At 49.3% G+C, this 17,328-nt stretch overlaps 1 protein-coding gene across 1 annotated transcript in view; it reads left to right on the plus strand.

The window, feature by feature from the left end:
* CFDP1 (craniofacial development protein 1) overlaps positions 1 to 16,400 on the plus strand; it is a 61,943-nt gene extending 45,543 nt beyond the window's left edge. Inside the window, exons 6-7 of the mRNA XM_083870210.1 lie at positions 10,537 to 10,695; positions 15,656 to 16,400. Coding sequence (XP_083726336.1) covers positions 10,537 to 10,695; positions 15,656 to 15,746 — 250 coding nt within the window. The 3' untranslated portion in view covers positions 15,747 to 16,400. The remainder of the gene's footprint in view (positions 1 to 10,536; positions 10,696 to 15,655) is intronic.
* Positions 16,401 to 17,328: the final 928 nt, after the last annotated feature.

Here is a 17,328-nt window from a genome sequence, read left to right on the forward strand (position 1 = left end):
AATTAAATGTAGCCCATCGCCTTGGAGAGGGGTAGGTGCACTGGTTCTGTGCTGGTGTAGCAAAGTCCATCTGAAACTGACACATTTACTATCCCTAAACGTTTGAAGAACTTAAGAGGCATGTAAAATATATATGACGAACATGCGTGAGATTTTTTCAATAAAATTAATTAATACAAGCAGTGCTTTGCAAATTTAATTTAGTCCATGTGGAAACAGTTGGAGAGTTCTGGTGCATGTATGCAGTCCTTCAGTGGCAGGGGCAGGTCTGGTTTGTATTGTGTGGATGCCCTGGGTGGAGGAGAGCTCACATGAGGAGTGACTGCAGCTTCCAGCTGGGAAGGGGCAGCTCCCTCAGCATTTGGCTGCAGCTGCAGTGCTGTGTGTAACAGGGGCGTAGCTTTGGCTGTAGACCAAGCCCAAGTTACAGGTCCTTACCCGTCAGCCGAGCATCAGACAGGGCTGGTTAGTGCTGGCCTGGAGTCCTTAATGTCTTCATAGTATCAGGAGTCATTTGAATGCTACAGCTCTTTCAATTAAGCTCCCGTTGAACTCCATGCACAGATATTGTAATATAATTGGCTGGCCTGCTGCAAGTGCATTAGGAGAGTCTGCTGGTGAAACAGCCTCTGTCTGTGCTCCAGGCTGGAGGGGAGCCAGGGTGAGCCCTGGGCTCTGCACAATGTCATACTGATTAGGAGGGTGCGAGATTTTGTTTTTGCTAAAATAGTTCTGCCAGTACTGCCCAGAGGGCAGCTGCAGTTACACTGGTACAGAGGGGGCCTTATGCTGCTCTGAATTGTCCCTGGCTCTGGGGCAGGCAAGGATGCTGCTGGGAGTACCTTTATCCTGCAGTAACAGCCTGTGCATGGCCGAGTGCTGCCCAGCTCCACAAGTGCAACTTTATTTTGTTGGTATCCACCCCATAGCAACTTTGTCTCAAAGGCCCAAGGGAAATATTTTGCTTCCTCTGGCTGTTAGGAAGTGGGTTCTCCATGGCAGCAGTCCCTTCACAAAGGGTTCAGTCCTGAGCAGGAAAGCCTGGTTCAATCCCTAATGAGCCCTTCCTGCTGATAAGGAACCTGTGGGTCAGGGGCTCTGCCTGAGCCAGTCAGCTCCCCAAGAACTGATGTGCTTTGTGATGAGCATGTCCTCCAGAGCCTGTAAAATGAGACTCCAGAGAAATGGGTGCAGACCTAGATGCCACAGAATGGGACCTGCCTGAGGAAAGGCCAGCTCTGGCAGGGCTATGCACCTATGATATTGCTGCTGCTTTCTGACATTCCTGAGCTAGAATATCCCATCTCTCCCCTGCTCAGCAAGTTTGCCTCTTACTGTACATGGAGACCCAACACCAGTTTTATTCCTGGAATAACTGTATTCATGTGTGCAGTATTATGTGTATTTACACCTGAGTTATCCCCCCGTTTGGGAAGTGGACTGGAGAATAAGGTGCTGTCCTGTTTTGGAGCAAAAAAACTCTTAGATCTCTTTTTCCAGCTTTGCATTTTGGAAAGGCCTATCCAGTACAGTTCATGAGATGAAGATAGGATGAAGTATTTCTGTATCTTTGAGAGTGCACTAGAAAAGAAGTCACTGACTGGTATCTCTGCTGGCAGCCCATGGCATGGTGCTCTGCAAGCCCCTTCACCAGCTGCCATGTTTTGCTGTTCAAAAGCTGGTTCCATGACACTTATTTCCTTCCTCAAGGTGAGATGCACTCTGCCAGAGCAGCATTGCACAACTTCTAAAGTTACACCTAAACTCCCTGTGTTGGATTAATAACAAATCCAGCAATAAACCTGGAATACTGGAGCATTGCCCTTTGTCAGGCAAAGCTTGCTGCTGTTGCTGGGAATTGGGAGTGACATGGTTTTTTCCCCTGTGACAAATCTTTGTTCCCCCACTGACTATATTTAGACACAAATACATCCAGAATCAACTGTGCCCATGGCAAGCTAAGCTACTGCCTGCAGCAGCCCTCACCAGGGCAACATCACATGGGCTTTTGTTCTGTCATATCTGCCCTTGCCTCTCCACACTGATGGAAAACGCATCATCTGGGCCAGGCTTCGATTGCTGGGCTGCTGGGATGGAGTATCTGACTGCCCTTGCCTGACGATGTCTTTTATCCCCATCTGAAACATTTCAACACAGAACCTGGCTGTGGGAAGGAGTGCTATCAGTCTCCCTTTTGGAAAGGTTACACCTCCTCTTCTGTCTGTCTGTCACATTGATATTTGAACACGAGTGTGCTTTAGTTGTGATCCTCCTCAGGGATTACCTCCTTGACTCAATGGACGCAGTCTCAAAAACTTCCTACGAGTAGAAGGAAGCTGTGAACATCACTGTTCATGTAGGGGTCTCCACCATGAGGCTGTCTGGTGTCTCAGGGAGTACGGAGTGACATTAGAAATCAAAAGAACCTGGGGCTCAGCTTAGCTCTCAAGATTGCAAAAGCAGTGATGACAAAGCAACTTGGGGTTAGCCTGGGTTGGCAAGCCTGAACAAAAGCCTGAGAAAAGTTAACTCATACTATCAACTTGAGTTAAAACTCCCATTTCCTTGTTCCTTGTAAGTACTTGAGGCTGGTCCTGCTACAGTCAGACCATGGTCCTTTTGCTGGTGTGGGGTCAGAGCATTTTCACCAGGAGCTGACTCCTGTCAGCAAAGCCCTCCGTGCAGCAGAAGTCTGTCTGCCTTGGTCTGCTGGCAGGATCACAGGCAGGGTAATTCCTGTTTTCCCACTGCACTTGGATCTCTTGCTGCCTTTGGACACAGCTGCCTGCTCTGCTGCATCCTGTAGCATCCTGCAGTGCGTTTTGTCCCAGCCATGGCTGCTTTTCCACAGTGATTTTGTGTATGCTGCTCTTCAGAGTGCAGGAAGTTTGATGGCCCTCACTACAAAGATATAACCCTGTGTAAGAAATCCCCACTACTCCTAGAGCACTTCAGGCAGGTTCTTTGGCTCAGTTTGTGTGTGCTTTACAGTGTAAATGCTGGCTACCTGCTACCAGCTCAGCAAGTGGAGTGTATGGGCAGGCACCACTGGATTGGCAGTGAGTTCCTTGGGCTGTGCCACCCTGGCTGGGTGGTGGGAATCCATCAGTCCTCTCCCTGCCAGCCTGCCTCAGGCAGTGCTCTCCAAACAGGATCATCACCACCACTCCAGCACCATCCACTCTGCTTTTATCTTCATTTCCTCCTTGCTTGCTTTTTTTTTTTTTTTTCCACCTGGGATTTCAGTGTTTGTTTGTTTGGTGTTAAGGAGGCTTTCTTGTTTGCTTTTTTAAATACCTGTTGTGACAGGCAGAGCTGAGAACAAGCCAGGTTGCTCTCTGCATCCACCCGAGAGCCTGTTTGGGAAACAATGCCAAGTAGGGACAGGGGGCAAGGTAAAAATGCAGTTGGGTTTTTCCTGGAAAACCTTCTGTCCTTGGCTGGTTATGTGGGGTGAGGGATGAGAAGGGCTGGTCAGTTTAAGGTTCTGAAGAACAAGACCTGTTGTATCATTCTAGGCAAGGTTTCTGCAATACCAGGCACTGTTGTTCTGCTGCTGTCTGCACCATCCAGCCGGACCATCCTGACCTTAAGGGGCAGATGGCACTGCACTTGCCTTCCTGACGTGTTTTCCCTCCTCTGTTGAGGGAGCTGGTCTGGGGGTGAGCAGCAGAGCTGGTACGTGGGCACCAGCCAGGTCTCTGCATGCATCCCTCCCATGCAGTGTCTCTCACACCCTTGCACACAGAAGGAAGGACAGCAGGGCGGGTGATCCATGGTGCTCTGGGCAGGAATCTTACACTTTATTAAAATGGAAGTATTTACTGGCTGCATCAGTTGCCCAGCTGTGGTTAGTTTGCATGAGAACCATTTCCTGCAGTTAAGGAAACTATTCAGCTTTACAGCAGATCATGGAAGGAAGAGATACTACAATGTCCAAAATCCTCTCTTTGCTGAGTGGGCAAGTTTCTCACCTGAATCTCTGCCATGGAAGCACTTGGGGTGACAGGAACAGAGCTGCCTGCCATTGCTGTGCTGCAAGTAAATATCACATGTTCCAGTGAGGAAGGGAGAGGGGGCCAGGAGAGGGACAGTGGGAGAGCCAGGGCTGGATGGTCAGGATGGTGCTTTTAGGGCTTTGGGGCCTGAGATGCCATCTTTCTGCACTTGGTGACATTTACTTGCCAGCACCCTGTCCTGATGGTGTGGTCTGACATGCTGTTCAGCACTGCAGGGAACCAGCAGAGAAGTGGTTTGTGTTGTAGTGTGTGTTTGGGTTGGGTTCTTCTGTTTGAAGCCATTGGAAATCCATTCAGCCATGCTGGAGATCTGGGAATAGATGCCTCCTTCTTGTCCTCTTCTGCCAGACATCATAAACACACTTCCCCTTGCAGCAGTCTGATCATCTAACACACAAGAAAAACTACCCATCAAGTTCTGAACCTTGCTTGAAAGTGGATTTTTATAGGTCGTAGCTGTAACCTGCCTTTTTAAATAGTAATTGGTAAAGGTGATCTCTGATAATCTGCTTCCAAGGGCTGGGACTTTCCTGGCCTTGCAAGTTTTCCTACTGATGAAATCATGTCACCTCTGTGAGTCCATGTTTATTTCTGCAGAAGGAAGTATTGCTCTGCAGTGCCTCATGGAGAGTCACCAGATATTTTGGATGGATGCTGGAATGTGATGGAGTGTCCAGCACTAAATTGCCTCTGCCCTGGGAGGTGCAAAACCCTACAATCAGGCCAGAGAAGTTGTCCCACTCTATTGTCTTGTTTCCTCTACCCTATAGCTGCAAGGTGTGCAGGATGCCTGAGTGGAATCAGCACAATCTAAAAAAATGCTCTTCTTCATTCAAGTCTTGGCAGCAGCTGCTTTGTCACAAGACCCTCATTTGCAGAACAGGTTATTTGCCACTGTTTAATTGGGGCTCAGTGGCTGGTTTTAATTAGTGGGGGAAAAACATGCAACTCATTTGTGATTTGCATACATCAGTGACTATCCTCTTTCTGTGTGTTTGCTTACACTATTTCCCAAAATGTGGCATAGCAAGAAGTGGGGTGAGGGAGCATTGAAGTGTTAGCTAAGAATCAATAATACCCTGTTTCATGTTCAGTGTTTTCTTCTTACAAACTGAGTCCTTCTTAAAAGTATTGATAGAGGACAGAATTAGGGCCTTCCTGCTACAGAAGTTATCCATAGCAAGAGGATACTACAAGGCAGATGGAGAAGCAGCAGAGGGTCTGTGGTCTTTGGAGCCAGCAGAAACAACAGAGGGTTTGTGATTCCCAAGGGTGGATGTCAGGCTAAAGCTGGGGACACTGCTGGCTCCTTGGCCAACATTGGAGTAAGTGTCCTTTGGGCTCAGTTTGTTCACTGGTGATCTGTCAGCTCCTGCAGCCTGACCCTGCTGGTCCTGCCTGCTTCTGGCCAGTCACCTTGATCTTCTTAGGCCAACTGGTGCTGGTTCAGCTGTTAAATAGTCTCCATAGGTATTCCACAAAGACAGGAGGTGCTTTCCCTTCAACAGGGAAGTGTTCCTCTTCAACAGCTGCAGCATGGCTTTTGTAGATAGGAGAGGCTGACTTGCAAAGACATCCGAGATCACTGTGTCAAGGGAAATGTGAGGGTAAGCAGGGAGGAGCAGCACAGAGCTCTGCCTCTGGTTAGCAGGATTGTTCTGCATGGATGGAGGAAGAAAGTGCCTTGGCAGCAGTGGAGCAGACAGATATGTTGGTGAATCACAGGTTCAACATGAGTCACTGCTGTCACACGGTTGTGAGAAAGGCACACGTCACAGGGGGCTGTGTAAGGAGCTGCGTGCTTCCCAAGGCATCTGAAGCATTCCCCCTGCTCCCAGTGCTGGTAAATCTGTCACTCCTGCTATTCCCGTTTTGGATGCTGCATTTTGAGGAATATATGGGCCAATAGCTGAGAGTTCATGGAGAGCAGTGAGAGTGGTCAGAGGGCTGGAAACCATGAGGAATGAGAAAAGCTTGAAAGGACATGGGATTGTTTAGTCTAGGAAAGAGCAAGCTGGAAGGGGGGGGGAGCAATATGAAAAGCTTTCAAAGACATAAAAGGCTGCTGCAAAAAGTGCAGGAGTGATCTGTTCTTAGTAGCTACTAGGAAGAAGATATCCAGTCATAGGCTGAACAAGGAAATTTAGTCATTGGGGAAGACTTACATAAGTGAAAGGCTGATGAAGTACTGAAACCTCAGTGCGTGTGGGATTGGTGTCAGGAGGCCTTCAGATCACCTGTCTCTGGGTGGGTGGGAGAGGAACTCACCTTGCTTTGGCTGGTGAGATGCACTATGAGACCTTTGTAGCCATGTTCCCAATTGCTGGAAGATTATTTTCTAAAGCTTCTGATGAAGTCTGCCTCTTTTAAACAGGCATACATTTCCCGGATGCTGCTGACCTTCCTGTTACAAGACATCGGGGATTACATGTGGCAGTGACACTTTATCACTGCTGTAGCAGCAATTTTCCAAGCTCCTGGCCAGGCTGCAGGCTTGCACCAAGACGGGGGGAAAGCCTCATTGTTAAGGACAAGGATACAGAGCGTGTTCACCTATGGTGGGACAGCAGGGGAGCCCAGGGCTTGCTGCTTGTCCCTGTGTACAACCATGCCAGATGATGCACATGCACAGTCCTTGGCCTGATGGCATTAGATGGTTCAGGGGAATCCCCCCCCACCAAGGCAGAGCTCCCCAGCACTTTTCTTTTTACTGCTTAAGGGGCAGACTTTGGCTGTGCTTTTTAATTGTGAAAATTCAGAGCATGTCTTTGTGTCCTAAATAGGCGATTGTCCTGATCCTCATCCCTGGGATCCATTATGTCTTAGCAAATTACTTTCTCTCTTTTAAATGCCTTAGTGATTAAAGATGCCACAGCAGATACCCTTAATGAGTACAAAAAGGGTAATAATTCCTCTTGTTGGCACTGAATGCAATTAATCAGGCCCCTTTACTTGCTTTTTAAACAGATGAGGCATTTAAGGCCAAGCAAGTTTTTAATTGGACTTTAATGTTTCTCATTTACTTCATTTTGGCACAAGCGTAGGAATTCCCACCCCCAGGTTTGCTGGATTTATTCAGGGTGATAAAAGGCTCAACATGGAATGAAGACTCAGCAGCAGACTCAAACATGTCCTTCAGTCTGTGCCTGGCCCCATTGCCTGGCCCCATTGGTCCTGCTGCAGCAGCATAGAATTGTCTGGACAGGAGCAGAACCAGGTTATCCAGCCCAGAGCCAGTTTCCAGCATGGAGTTGACACTGGATATTAATAATATTTCTGGAGTAGTCATCTACACAAGGGTACATCATAGCCTGCCCTTTTTTGTCAGGTTCCCTTGCCTTGAGGGAACTGTTGACTTGTGAGTATTGTTGTGATTATCTGGATTCCCTTGATGGAGATCCATATCATAGCCCAGACTCTGTAGCTTCAGACAAGGGGTGAATTATATGTTTTAAGCAATATTCCTGAGATCCATAGCTAAGAGGACATACAGAGGCCTTGAGCGCCATTACAGATGGATATATGCATCCAGATGTTGTTATTGTATGCCAGGAGTTGCCATGGAAGAAGGGATACATTCTAAGCATCCCTCATCTAATTTGCAGCTCCTGCTCCCTGAAGCCAGCACCACCTTTCTTCCAGCTCTGGCATGGACCATCTTGCCTTTGGTTCCCTTCCCTCCCATCTATTCTCCACTGTGGTTTGGGACAGCAGGGGCCTGTCAGCAGGTCCCAGTCTGTGTTTCATGCAGAGACATGTTCAGCAGCCCAGCTTGGTCGATTGGCTCCTGTCCCAACACAGCTTTTCCCCACCAGCAGCCAACAGCCCAAGGTTCAGCCAAAAAGGATCAGGCTCAGCATGTATGAGCCTGCCTCTGAGCCTGCTTGTCACTCTGCAGGGCAGAGATTTCTCTAACACCCAGGAAAGATCCCAGAACTTTCAGTTGGGTTTTTCCAGGTGTGAGCTGTGTCCTTTGCAGTCAGACCTGTCTGTTTTTCAACTGACAGTGACTTTGGATTTCCACCCACAGAAGGGTCAGTGGATGTAGATGAGCTGTGGGTGTCCATGAATAGATGAGATGGCTCTTGGTCTTTGGGAATTTTTGTCCCAAAAAAACATTTAGGCGAAATCTAGGGATAAGAGACAACACTCTCCATTTCTACATCCCTGCTTTTCCCACTTCAATGGTAGGAAAATCTTAAGCCCAGGTGTTTCAGGAAAGTTAAGTATATTCAGAGAAATGTGTTATTGAATACCTTGTATTAATTTAAACACCTTCTACCTGCCAGACTTGGGGCAGAGGAGCTTTGCCAGCTGGATCAGCCATAGCACTTCCCTAGATCTGTTTAGGGCATCTTTAAGGCCTCCCAGTGCAGCATAAAGAACCGCTGTGCACGACCACCAGGCTCTGCTTTCCAGGCAACTGTGCAGCAGGGAATGCCATGGGGGATGCTTGCCCAATATTTTATTTGGTTCATCCTTATTCTTTGTCATATCTCTTTTCCTCTGACTCCCTCAAATCTTGAACATGCATCTGATACTGGGTTTGGTGGTTGAGTAAGGCTTATGTAGCCCTGGATAGCCAGATGTGGGAACCAAGTCTCTCTCCAATTTTATCTTGTTCTGAGCACATCTTTGCCCATTTTGCCCCCTTACACCACTTTTCTGCAACCTACAAATAAGAATACCTGGAGCCTTCATGCTTTGAAAAGTAAGGCAGAATTGGAGGCTGAGCAAGGTTCAAGGTTTTATTGTGTGATCGTGGTGTGAAGGGCTGTAGACATCTTGATGAGATGTTTAGGGATAAAGGCAAGTCAAAGAGCATCCAGCTTGTTCTGTGTCCCCACAGAGTGAACAACTGCTGGCTGTTGGCCTGTGCTCCAGCCAAGGGCAGGGTCTGAAGGAAATAAGAGGCCCAGGTCCTAGGACATTTCCACTCCTCTGGCTGGTATTTAAGAGGAGCAGGCAGCCTTATCCAGTTGCTATGGAACCTGCCAAGATGTCCTTAATCTCAAATATATCTATGTCAGGAAGCTGCAAGTGACTCTAGCCAGCATTCTTTCACTGAGAGTCTTCTGGCTGAGGCTTAGAGAGTTGTCATTTTCTTTGATTTAATTCCATATAAACTGCAGAATTATTTTCCTTTAGAGGCTTGCAAATTACGGAAGAATAAACCATGCTAATGATCCGATAAGGACAACTTTGGATACGTTCCCAAAATGGCTACCCCTGGGCAGGAGTGTGCTCAGAGAGCACTGATGGAGAGCAATTTGCCATGCTCACCTGGCTGCCCTCCTTGGGCCTCCCTTCCCAAATTCCTTCATCACTCAGGAACGAGAGTAATTTCCTCTCTGGCTTCTTGCAGAGGCAAAGGCCCTGCAGACCTGAAGTTATCTCTGGAATGTGTGTAAACATGAGTTCAATGGGATGCTGTTTGCCTCCCATTCCTGGGGGGGTTTAAGAAGGGTTAATACAAGTTTGTTTTACGGGTTCCTATCCCTGAGAATTGTCTTCCTTAGAGGGCAGCTTGGCTGACCCGAGCCCCTGTGTGTGCGTTTCCCAGCATAAAGGGGAGATTTGGGGGCCCCACTGTGCGGGTGGGATTCCACTCCTCTAAGAACAAGGGATGAAAGACCAAAGTGGTATTTCTGCCAAACAGGGACCTGGAGATGGTATGGGATCACTGCACGTGCACTGGGACTCAATGTGCAGCTAACAGGATTTAGGTGATGTTTGGATGGAAATAAATCAGGAGAAGGGTGGGGGTTACAGGCAGTTCTATGCTCCCATCTTCAAAGAGCATTGAAACATAAGCAGGGGGACAAAACCTTAGAAGTGATATATGGACTGGGGAAAAATTAATTTCAATGAGGGGCATAAGGAACTCTATCTGTTTGCATAAAATTAATTCAGATGTAAGTTCATTAGTGATGTGCAAGTGTGTCACTAATAAGACTTGCCTGAAGACCAGAGTGTTCTTGAATTTAGAATAAGGAGCAGCAACCAGAATCTAAAACTAGAGAAAATCAAGCATTAATACCCATGAAATGGTTAATTCCTAGATGTGTTGTCAGCACTGGTGACGCACTGAGGCTGGATGCCTTCCAGAAAACAACACTTTAACTGAAGACAAAGAACCAGACTTAGCACAGAGGTGATCAGTGGAATGCCTTGGCCTGGTATATACAAGGGGTCAAACTAGATGATTTAATGATCTCTTTTGGCCTGAAAGCTCTCTGTTCTCTTAAGAAGATAAATGAAAAAGCCCTTTCACAAAAACCAAGCACTTGAGATATGTGTGTAATGAACTCTGCTGCTTCCAGGGGAACAGCAGAGCAGGATCTGCAGGAAGCATGACCTTGCTGCCTGCAGGCTGCCTGGAGTTGGTGGCCATCTGTTTGGTGGCAGTGGCTCACCACCATCGAAGCCACCACTCTCACGTGTGATGTTTCTCAGCTCTGTTTTTAATTGCCATCTCCCTGCATTTAACCAACGTTTGCTCCTTTATCTCCATCAGGGTGAAGAGGCCAAGCGGTATGAGTAGCCTCCTGGGGAAGATCGGTGCCAAAAAGCAGAAGATGAGCACACTGGAGAAATCTAAACTGGACTGGGAGAACTTCAAGGAGGAGGAGGGGATTGTGGAGGAGCTGGCAATCCATAACCGAGGGAAAGACGGGTAAGAGGGACTTTACCTAATAGTAGTCCAGAATTTCCCACCACTTCCTTTACATGTGGGAAGCCCATTGCTGGCTACAGAGTTCAAAAACCCATGGGACTTCTTAAGGATTTATTCTAGGGATACATAAAGCCAGTAGCTGCTGTAAGCATCACAGGGAGACAGATAAGTCTGCAAACACCTATCACTCTCTGCTAACAACCTTGTTAAGTTGTTAAGTCCAGCCAATGTCTGGCTTTATCATCTATTCTGCTTGTGGCACAGAGCATGAACTGGTCTAATGCAGCCCTTTCCATGAGGAAACACAACTGCCTTTGTCCTGTTTTCTTTTTTCAGTTTGGGAGGGTTTTGTTCTGTTCTTCAAGTGACACATTTCAGCTGCATCCGTCCTCCTTCCTCCTGCATAAAGATTTGTGTAAACCCAGAACAGTTGGCAAGGTGCATTAAAGATTATGGCAGCGCTGGGCGTTGGTTGTGTGCATCAAGCAATGTTCACTCCAATGAAGTTAATGGAAGTATCATAAAAATAAATGGCAATGCTGTAAATAAAACAGAAAGCTAATAACATGCACTGCGGGGAGTGATAATGAGATCAGAAGCAGCATTTCCACTACAAGTGCTTTGCTAAGCTCTGGGAAAACATAACCAGCTTAGTGGACAGCTCATAAAATGTAGATTTTATTATAAGCTGTTCTTTTACTCTGCAGGAAAAACTTAAAGCTTCTGCATTCCAACAGATTGTTTTTTTCTATTTTAAACAGATATTTTATAACCGTCAAACTATCAAATAGATATTTTCAGTTTGGTCTTGCACCCTTCCACAACACACCTTCTCCATCAAATCTCCCTTGGTCTATTTTGGGTCACATGCCCTTGAAAATGTAGAGCAATTCAGTAGGAGTGCTGGAGAGGGGCAGCTGTTCCTCTGAGATCCCTGAAGTCCAAGGAGGTGAATGATTTACACAACACGTAGGTGTGGCAGAGCAGTGTTTTGTGTTATCACTTGTGTGCCCAAACCCAGTCCTGTTCTTGGTCAGTGCTGTTTCCTTTCCCACCCCATCCAAGCAGGACAGCTTGCTCTTCATGCCTGGCAAACCTTTCCTAAGACACTCACGTGATGGTCCTTGGAGGTTAAAGAAGGGATCAGCACATGGAAAACATGAGCAAAGCAGAGCAGTGATTTTAAGAGCATCTTTAATCTTGGACAGTTTTGGGTATTGCTGCCTGTCACATCCCAGGCTAGAAAATCTGCTGAGCTCTTTGCAAGCGATTTTTGTCATTAAACCAATGAGGGACATAATGCCGGGATAACTTCAGACACTCCTTTACGAATATGTTTATACTAGTCACGCATGTAGTGTGAGGGGATCAACCAAGCATCTGCTCACTAGGAATTATTTCCACCTTCAAGGTAAAGGGAGAAGGGAGAGCACCGATGGAGGCACTGCAGTTCTGCTTACAGGCCACCTTGGTGTGAAGGGTGCAGTACCCTCCCAGAGCAGCCATCCCGCCTGGGGGGCAGGTCACACAGACACAGCTGCTGCCGGCCTCAGGTCATTTCACAGGAGCCCGTTGTCCCTTCTGCAGCTGCCTCTTCCCCTTTAATAATGTCAACTGTGCTCACCCTTCAGTGGGCAATCATTTACACATCTCTATAAAAATTGTAATGAGCTGTTGTTAACCCTTCAACCCAGGCAGGCGAGAGCAGGGCGCTGCCTTTAATCCCTGGTGCTGTTAGAAACCTCTGCTCCCCACGTGTCCTGCTGTGTGATTGTAAATGTCTGCCTGACAAGGAAAGCTACAGCCCACTCCTGGAGATGTTTGCTTAATGCCACACATCCTGTGCACTTACAGAAATGGTCCATGTGTATCTCAAGGAAGGCAGGAAGCATCACTTTTTGCTTCAGAGGGAAGACAGGGTGAATTTCTTTAATGTGCTAACCTTGTAGAAGTTGCTGCAGCCCAGAGCTCCTTGTATCTTCCTGGCCCTTCTCCAGCAGCCACACATGCTTGGCCAGAACATGGCAACCAGTAGAACAGTGGGGCTGTGGCATCTTTCTGCTGCCAGTGCCAGTTATCAGCCAGCCACAGCCTGGGCCTAGAATTCCTGAGAAAGAGGGGACATGTGGTGCCCCATGGCTCTGTCCTCCCTCGCCTCTGATTTTCCACCTCTTGTACGCCCAGCCCCCATCCAGTGATTTGCATTTCCTTAGGTATAGAATCTGGGCTTTTACAGCCTGGCTGTATCAGGTCCTGAGGGGCTGTCTTGGATTTGACAGGAGGGGCTGGAGTAAGGAGCGGAGGCAGCTATCCCTTTTGCTCTTCATCTCTCTGATGTGCCTTATAAATGGAAATGTGTAGTGGCCTCTTAATTGGGCCACCTTTAATAGGGCAGCCCCATGGGGGAGCAGCCGGCCCCGTGCACTCCTGCACTGGGTGACTGATGGTGACTGACAGGGGACAGGCAGCACCACAGACCCTCCCCAGAGCAGCTTGCAGCTGCCCTTGTTAGCAGAGACAGCCTTGCTCCCGATGGATTTACTTTTCTCTGCCGTGGATCACAGCTGCCCTGTTTCCAGGCAGGTTGATAATTTACAGGAAGGTATTGATTCAGGTAGCAAAGGTTGTTTAGACAAGCGCAGGACGGGTGTTTGTGCCTCACTCAGTACTTTGCACCGTGTCTGGCGGTGCCTTGGTGTCAGCTGCACAAAGCTGGCTGAGCACAGAGAGAGCTGCAGCTCCAGCACAGGCTTCAGAGCATGGAGGGGCTTGTGCCGGCCCTGCAGCTTCCCTGCTCACATCCATCTGCACCTCCACCCCCACTGTGCCTGCAGCACAAGCCAGCCAGGCCCCACAAGCCCTGCTGTATGCCCAGGTAGTGCCTGTGGGGTCTGCTCTGGTACCTACAGCACTTTGCTGTGGCCAGCCAAGGACAACGCCATGGGATGACGTCGCAGTTCCTCCTCTGTGCAGCGCTGCTGGCTGCAGCTGTGAGACTGCATTCCTGGTTCATGATCCGTATGGATCCCCCAGGAGCCAGGCCCTGCCCACCGGAGAGGCACAGCAGTCAGCGAGGAAGAGGAAGAGAAGGAGACTGACCCCTTGCTGGGGTTGATAGATGGGTGTCACAGAGGGGCCAAAAGAGCTTCAAATTCAGTAGGTTGGGCTGTTGCTGCCCAGGCCATTGGAGTGTTCCCAAATGAACATCAGTAACTCTTGTCCTTGTCTTCCCAGCTGGGGTTGTGATTGGTGTTTATCACTGAAGGAGGAGAAAAACCACACGCCCAGCAATATGACACTGAACACATACAGCGTGACCCCTCAGCTTCCTTCCTGTGGCCTCTGAGCCCAGCCCCAGGAGCCAGTCACCTCCCTGCTTACGGGGATGAAGGGAAGCGACACTCCCCTGCCTGCCTTTCCTGAACCAGTGTAGGGAGGGGGCCTCAGTGCACAGCCCTCCTCCAACAGTGAAGGGCAGGGGCCACAAAAATACCTCCTCCCAGCCAACTCTTTGCCTGCATTGCACTGTGCTGGTCCCTGCCCCTCGCAGCCGGCGGAGATGAGCTGACCCAGTTGTGTCAGCACGAGACAGGCTGGAGCTGGATGGGAATGAGGTGGCAGCAGGGACGCATGGGGGTGTTCACCTGCTTGGGGGAATCACTCGCTGAAATTAATCTGGATTCATTCATTCCCAATGACGACTGGATGGGCAGGAGTGTCATGGCTGTCCCTTGCAGCAAGGGCAAAGGCTCTCTGCTGGGAACACATTCAGTACAGATTCAATAGTTGTAGGATAAAGAGTTGCAGAATCACAGAATGGTTCAGGTTGGAAGGGACGTTTAAGGGCCAACTAATCCAACCCCCAGCAATGAGCAGGGATTCTTTATCTAGATCAGATTGCTTAGAGCCCCATCCAGCCTGACTTTGCAGGGACCTCATTACCAAATGTTCATCTGTCTCAGAGAGGCCTTCAACCTTCCCATGAGGGTCTTGGGTACTTTCCTGCACATTGCCAGCCACCCAGCAGCCTGGAAAACCTGCAGAGCCTGAGATGCTCATCCTCCCTTAGACTTTGGTCTTGCTTTCAAGCAGTGTGATGCTCTGGTGAGCAGGAAAAGCGGTGACTGACAGAACAGCCAAATTCAGTGGTTTCCCCACACGAGTTTAATGACCTTGTCATGGCAGTCCAGTGTTTGCCACCCTGGAACAAATGCAAAACAATTGTGATGATTCAATTACAGCTCCTGTTTTGAATTGCAATTTCACTCCCTCTGTAGGTTAATTAGTAGCACAGCCCCGGGCTGTCTGTGGCAAGGGTTTGCAGCAAAGTACATTAAAATTCAGCTGCATGCCATTAATGAGCAGCAAGGTGCTTTTCCAGGCACAGGAGTGCCTTCTTCCTCGCAGCACTCAGGTGCTGTGCTGAGGGGCAGCACTAAATACTCAGTGGTGGTTAGAAGCTGGTCTGTGGCTGGGAAACCCCTGGCCTGCATCCCTGAGCTGCTGCAGGCTTGCTGGGTGATGCTTTTTGCATACCTAAATGTTCCCTGTGCCTGTTCCTGGCTTGTACCATGGGCCTGTATTGAAGGTTGGGGTTGGGTTTGAGATTCTTTGCTGGGTGGTGCAAAGGCCTGCTCTGATCCCCTTCAAGGTGTCTGTGGAGGACATTTCTCAGCTGTAGGAGAAGAGCTGGAACCAGAATCAGCCAGTTCAGTTCTCTAGCCTGTGTGACCACCAGACCTCTCGCAGTCCCCCAGATGACAGCCAGCCAGGCCACAGAGCAGTTTTGGTGTCCACAGGAGATGTTCAGTGGAGTGATCAGTCCATGGAAAAAGAGGGAGGGGAGTCATATGGTGCTTTCCCTCCCTGCTTGTCCCTTTGGGTGGGATTTGCCCCAGGCTGTGGGGCACACAGGCTGCCATGGGCACTGCTCACAGCCTCTGCCTCTGCCTCCCTGCAGGTACATCGAGAGGAAGGCGTTCCTGGAGCGCGTGGATCACAGGCAGTTTGAGATCGAACGCGACATCAGACTGAGCAGGATGAAGCCCTGACGTGCTGGGGGTGGCCATGGGGGATCTTGTTCCCTTCTGTGCCCCAGGGCTGGCTGGGGCTGCCAGCCACCAATGGCCACCAAGCACGGAAACTGTTCTCTACCCAAGACTCAGCCTGTATGTTTCAACATACAGGACTTTCCTTTTACTGTAATAATTTGGGGAGGGTATTTGTCTATGGACAGGAGGCACTTTGAGGGTTAAATGGCCCAGCAGCTGATAGAAGACATTGGTGCAATTCTGGCAACAACTTTCCAAGGAGAAGAAGTGGTGGCACCCGTCTTTTACAAATCCCAGGTGCTTCTGGCAGCAGGAGGAGCCACCAAGGCTGGGAGAGTACTGGTGTATTTGGTGGTGAGAGTGGAGCTGCAGGAAGGTTTCATGGCTGCTGTGCATACGCAAGCTGTGGGCTGGAGCCCTTCTGCCTGCTCTCCCAGCCCTGCAGCGCTCCTTGCCCCTCCGCCCTCTGCTCCTGTCCAGACAAAGCCAAACTGTCTGTACTTGTTTGTGGGGTCTGATGATGCTGGGGGGGAGTTTAAGCAAGCTGGTGAAGAAATCCTTCCTTGTTCACACTGTCAAGAAGATGGGAGCAGCTGCAGCAGGCAGGAAGGGCCAGGATCTGAGTGTTCACATGAATAAAGTATTCCATCCCAATTCTTGCATGCTGGCAGTGTGGTTTGTGCGGGAAGCAAAGGACAAAGAAATTAAGGATCATATATAGTAAGGAGTGTCTGATGGGAGTCATAAAAACCCCTCTCAGAGGTGCCCAGTGTGTGCCCTGATAGCAGCCTGGGGGTCAGAGCAAGGGCTTGAATCACTTTCCCTCCTCATTACTGGGGCTGGTAGTGCAATGAAACCCAGAACTGGGGGTGACAAGGTCAATGTAGTCCTATAGCAGTGCTGCAGGAGTAAGGAAACCCATCCAAAGCATGGCCACGCAGGGACATTCAGCAAGTGCAGCTGCCTGGGAGGGCAGGCCAAGGTGCCTGGGTGTGGAACAAGCAGCTGGAGCTGGAGACCAGTAACGCACCGTCATCCTGGCCATCCCTGCTGGCCTGGCTCTGGGCAGCTCCTGATGTCTGCCCTGTGCACATCCTTGGAGTAGAGGAACTCAGCAGCATTTCCCCACAGGATGCTCTGGGCCTGCTTGGTGGGGCAGCCCATGCTGGTGCTGTGCTGGGGGAAAGCAGCACAAGCCCCGTCCTTCCTGTCCACAGAGTGAGCCTTGCCATCACTGCCCATGGCCCCTTGCCTGTGGCTCTGAGCACAGTCTGAGCCTTGGGCTCATGTGTCTGCTGCTGAGTCAGCCCCTGCTCTGTGGCCTGCAGGATAGACCAGAACAAAACACCATGTGCTCAGGGGAGCTGCAGCCTTTGGCGCCCTGTTCTATACAGAATCAGCTGTAATGGACCTGCTTGAACAAGCCTGAAATTGGACAGAAACAGAACAACAGAGTGATGACATGTTTTCATCTCCAAACACTTCCAAGCCAGTTGCTGCTCTGGCTTAGGTTACAAAAACAACCAGAGTCCCTGTGCAGGGCACTGTTGTGGGGGTATCTCAGCTTGGGGCTCCTGAGTGG

This window comes from Zosterops lateralis (assembly GCF_965231275.1).
Source record: "Zosterops lateralis genome assembly, chromosome: 12".
Taxonomy (NCBI): Eukaryota; Metazoa; Chordata; class Aves; order Passeriformes; family Zosteropidae; genus Zosterops; species Zosterops lateralis.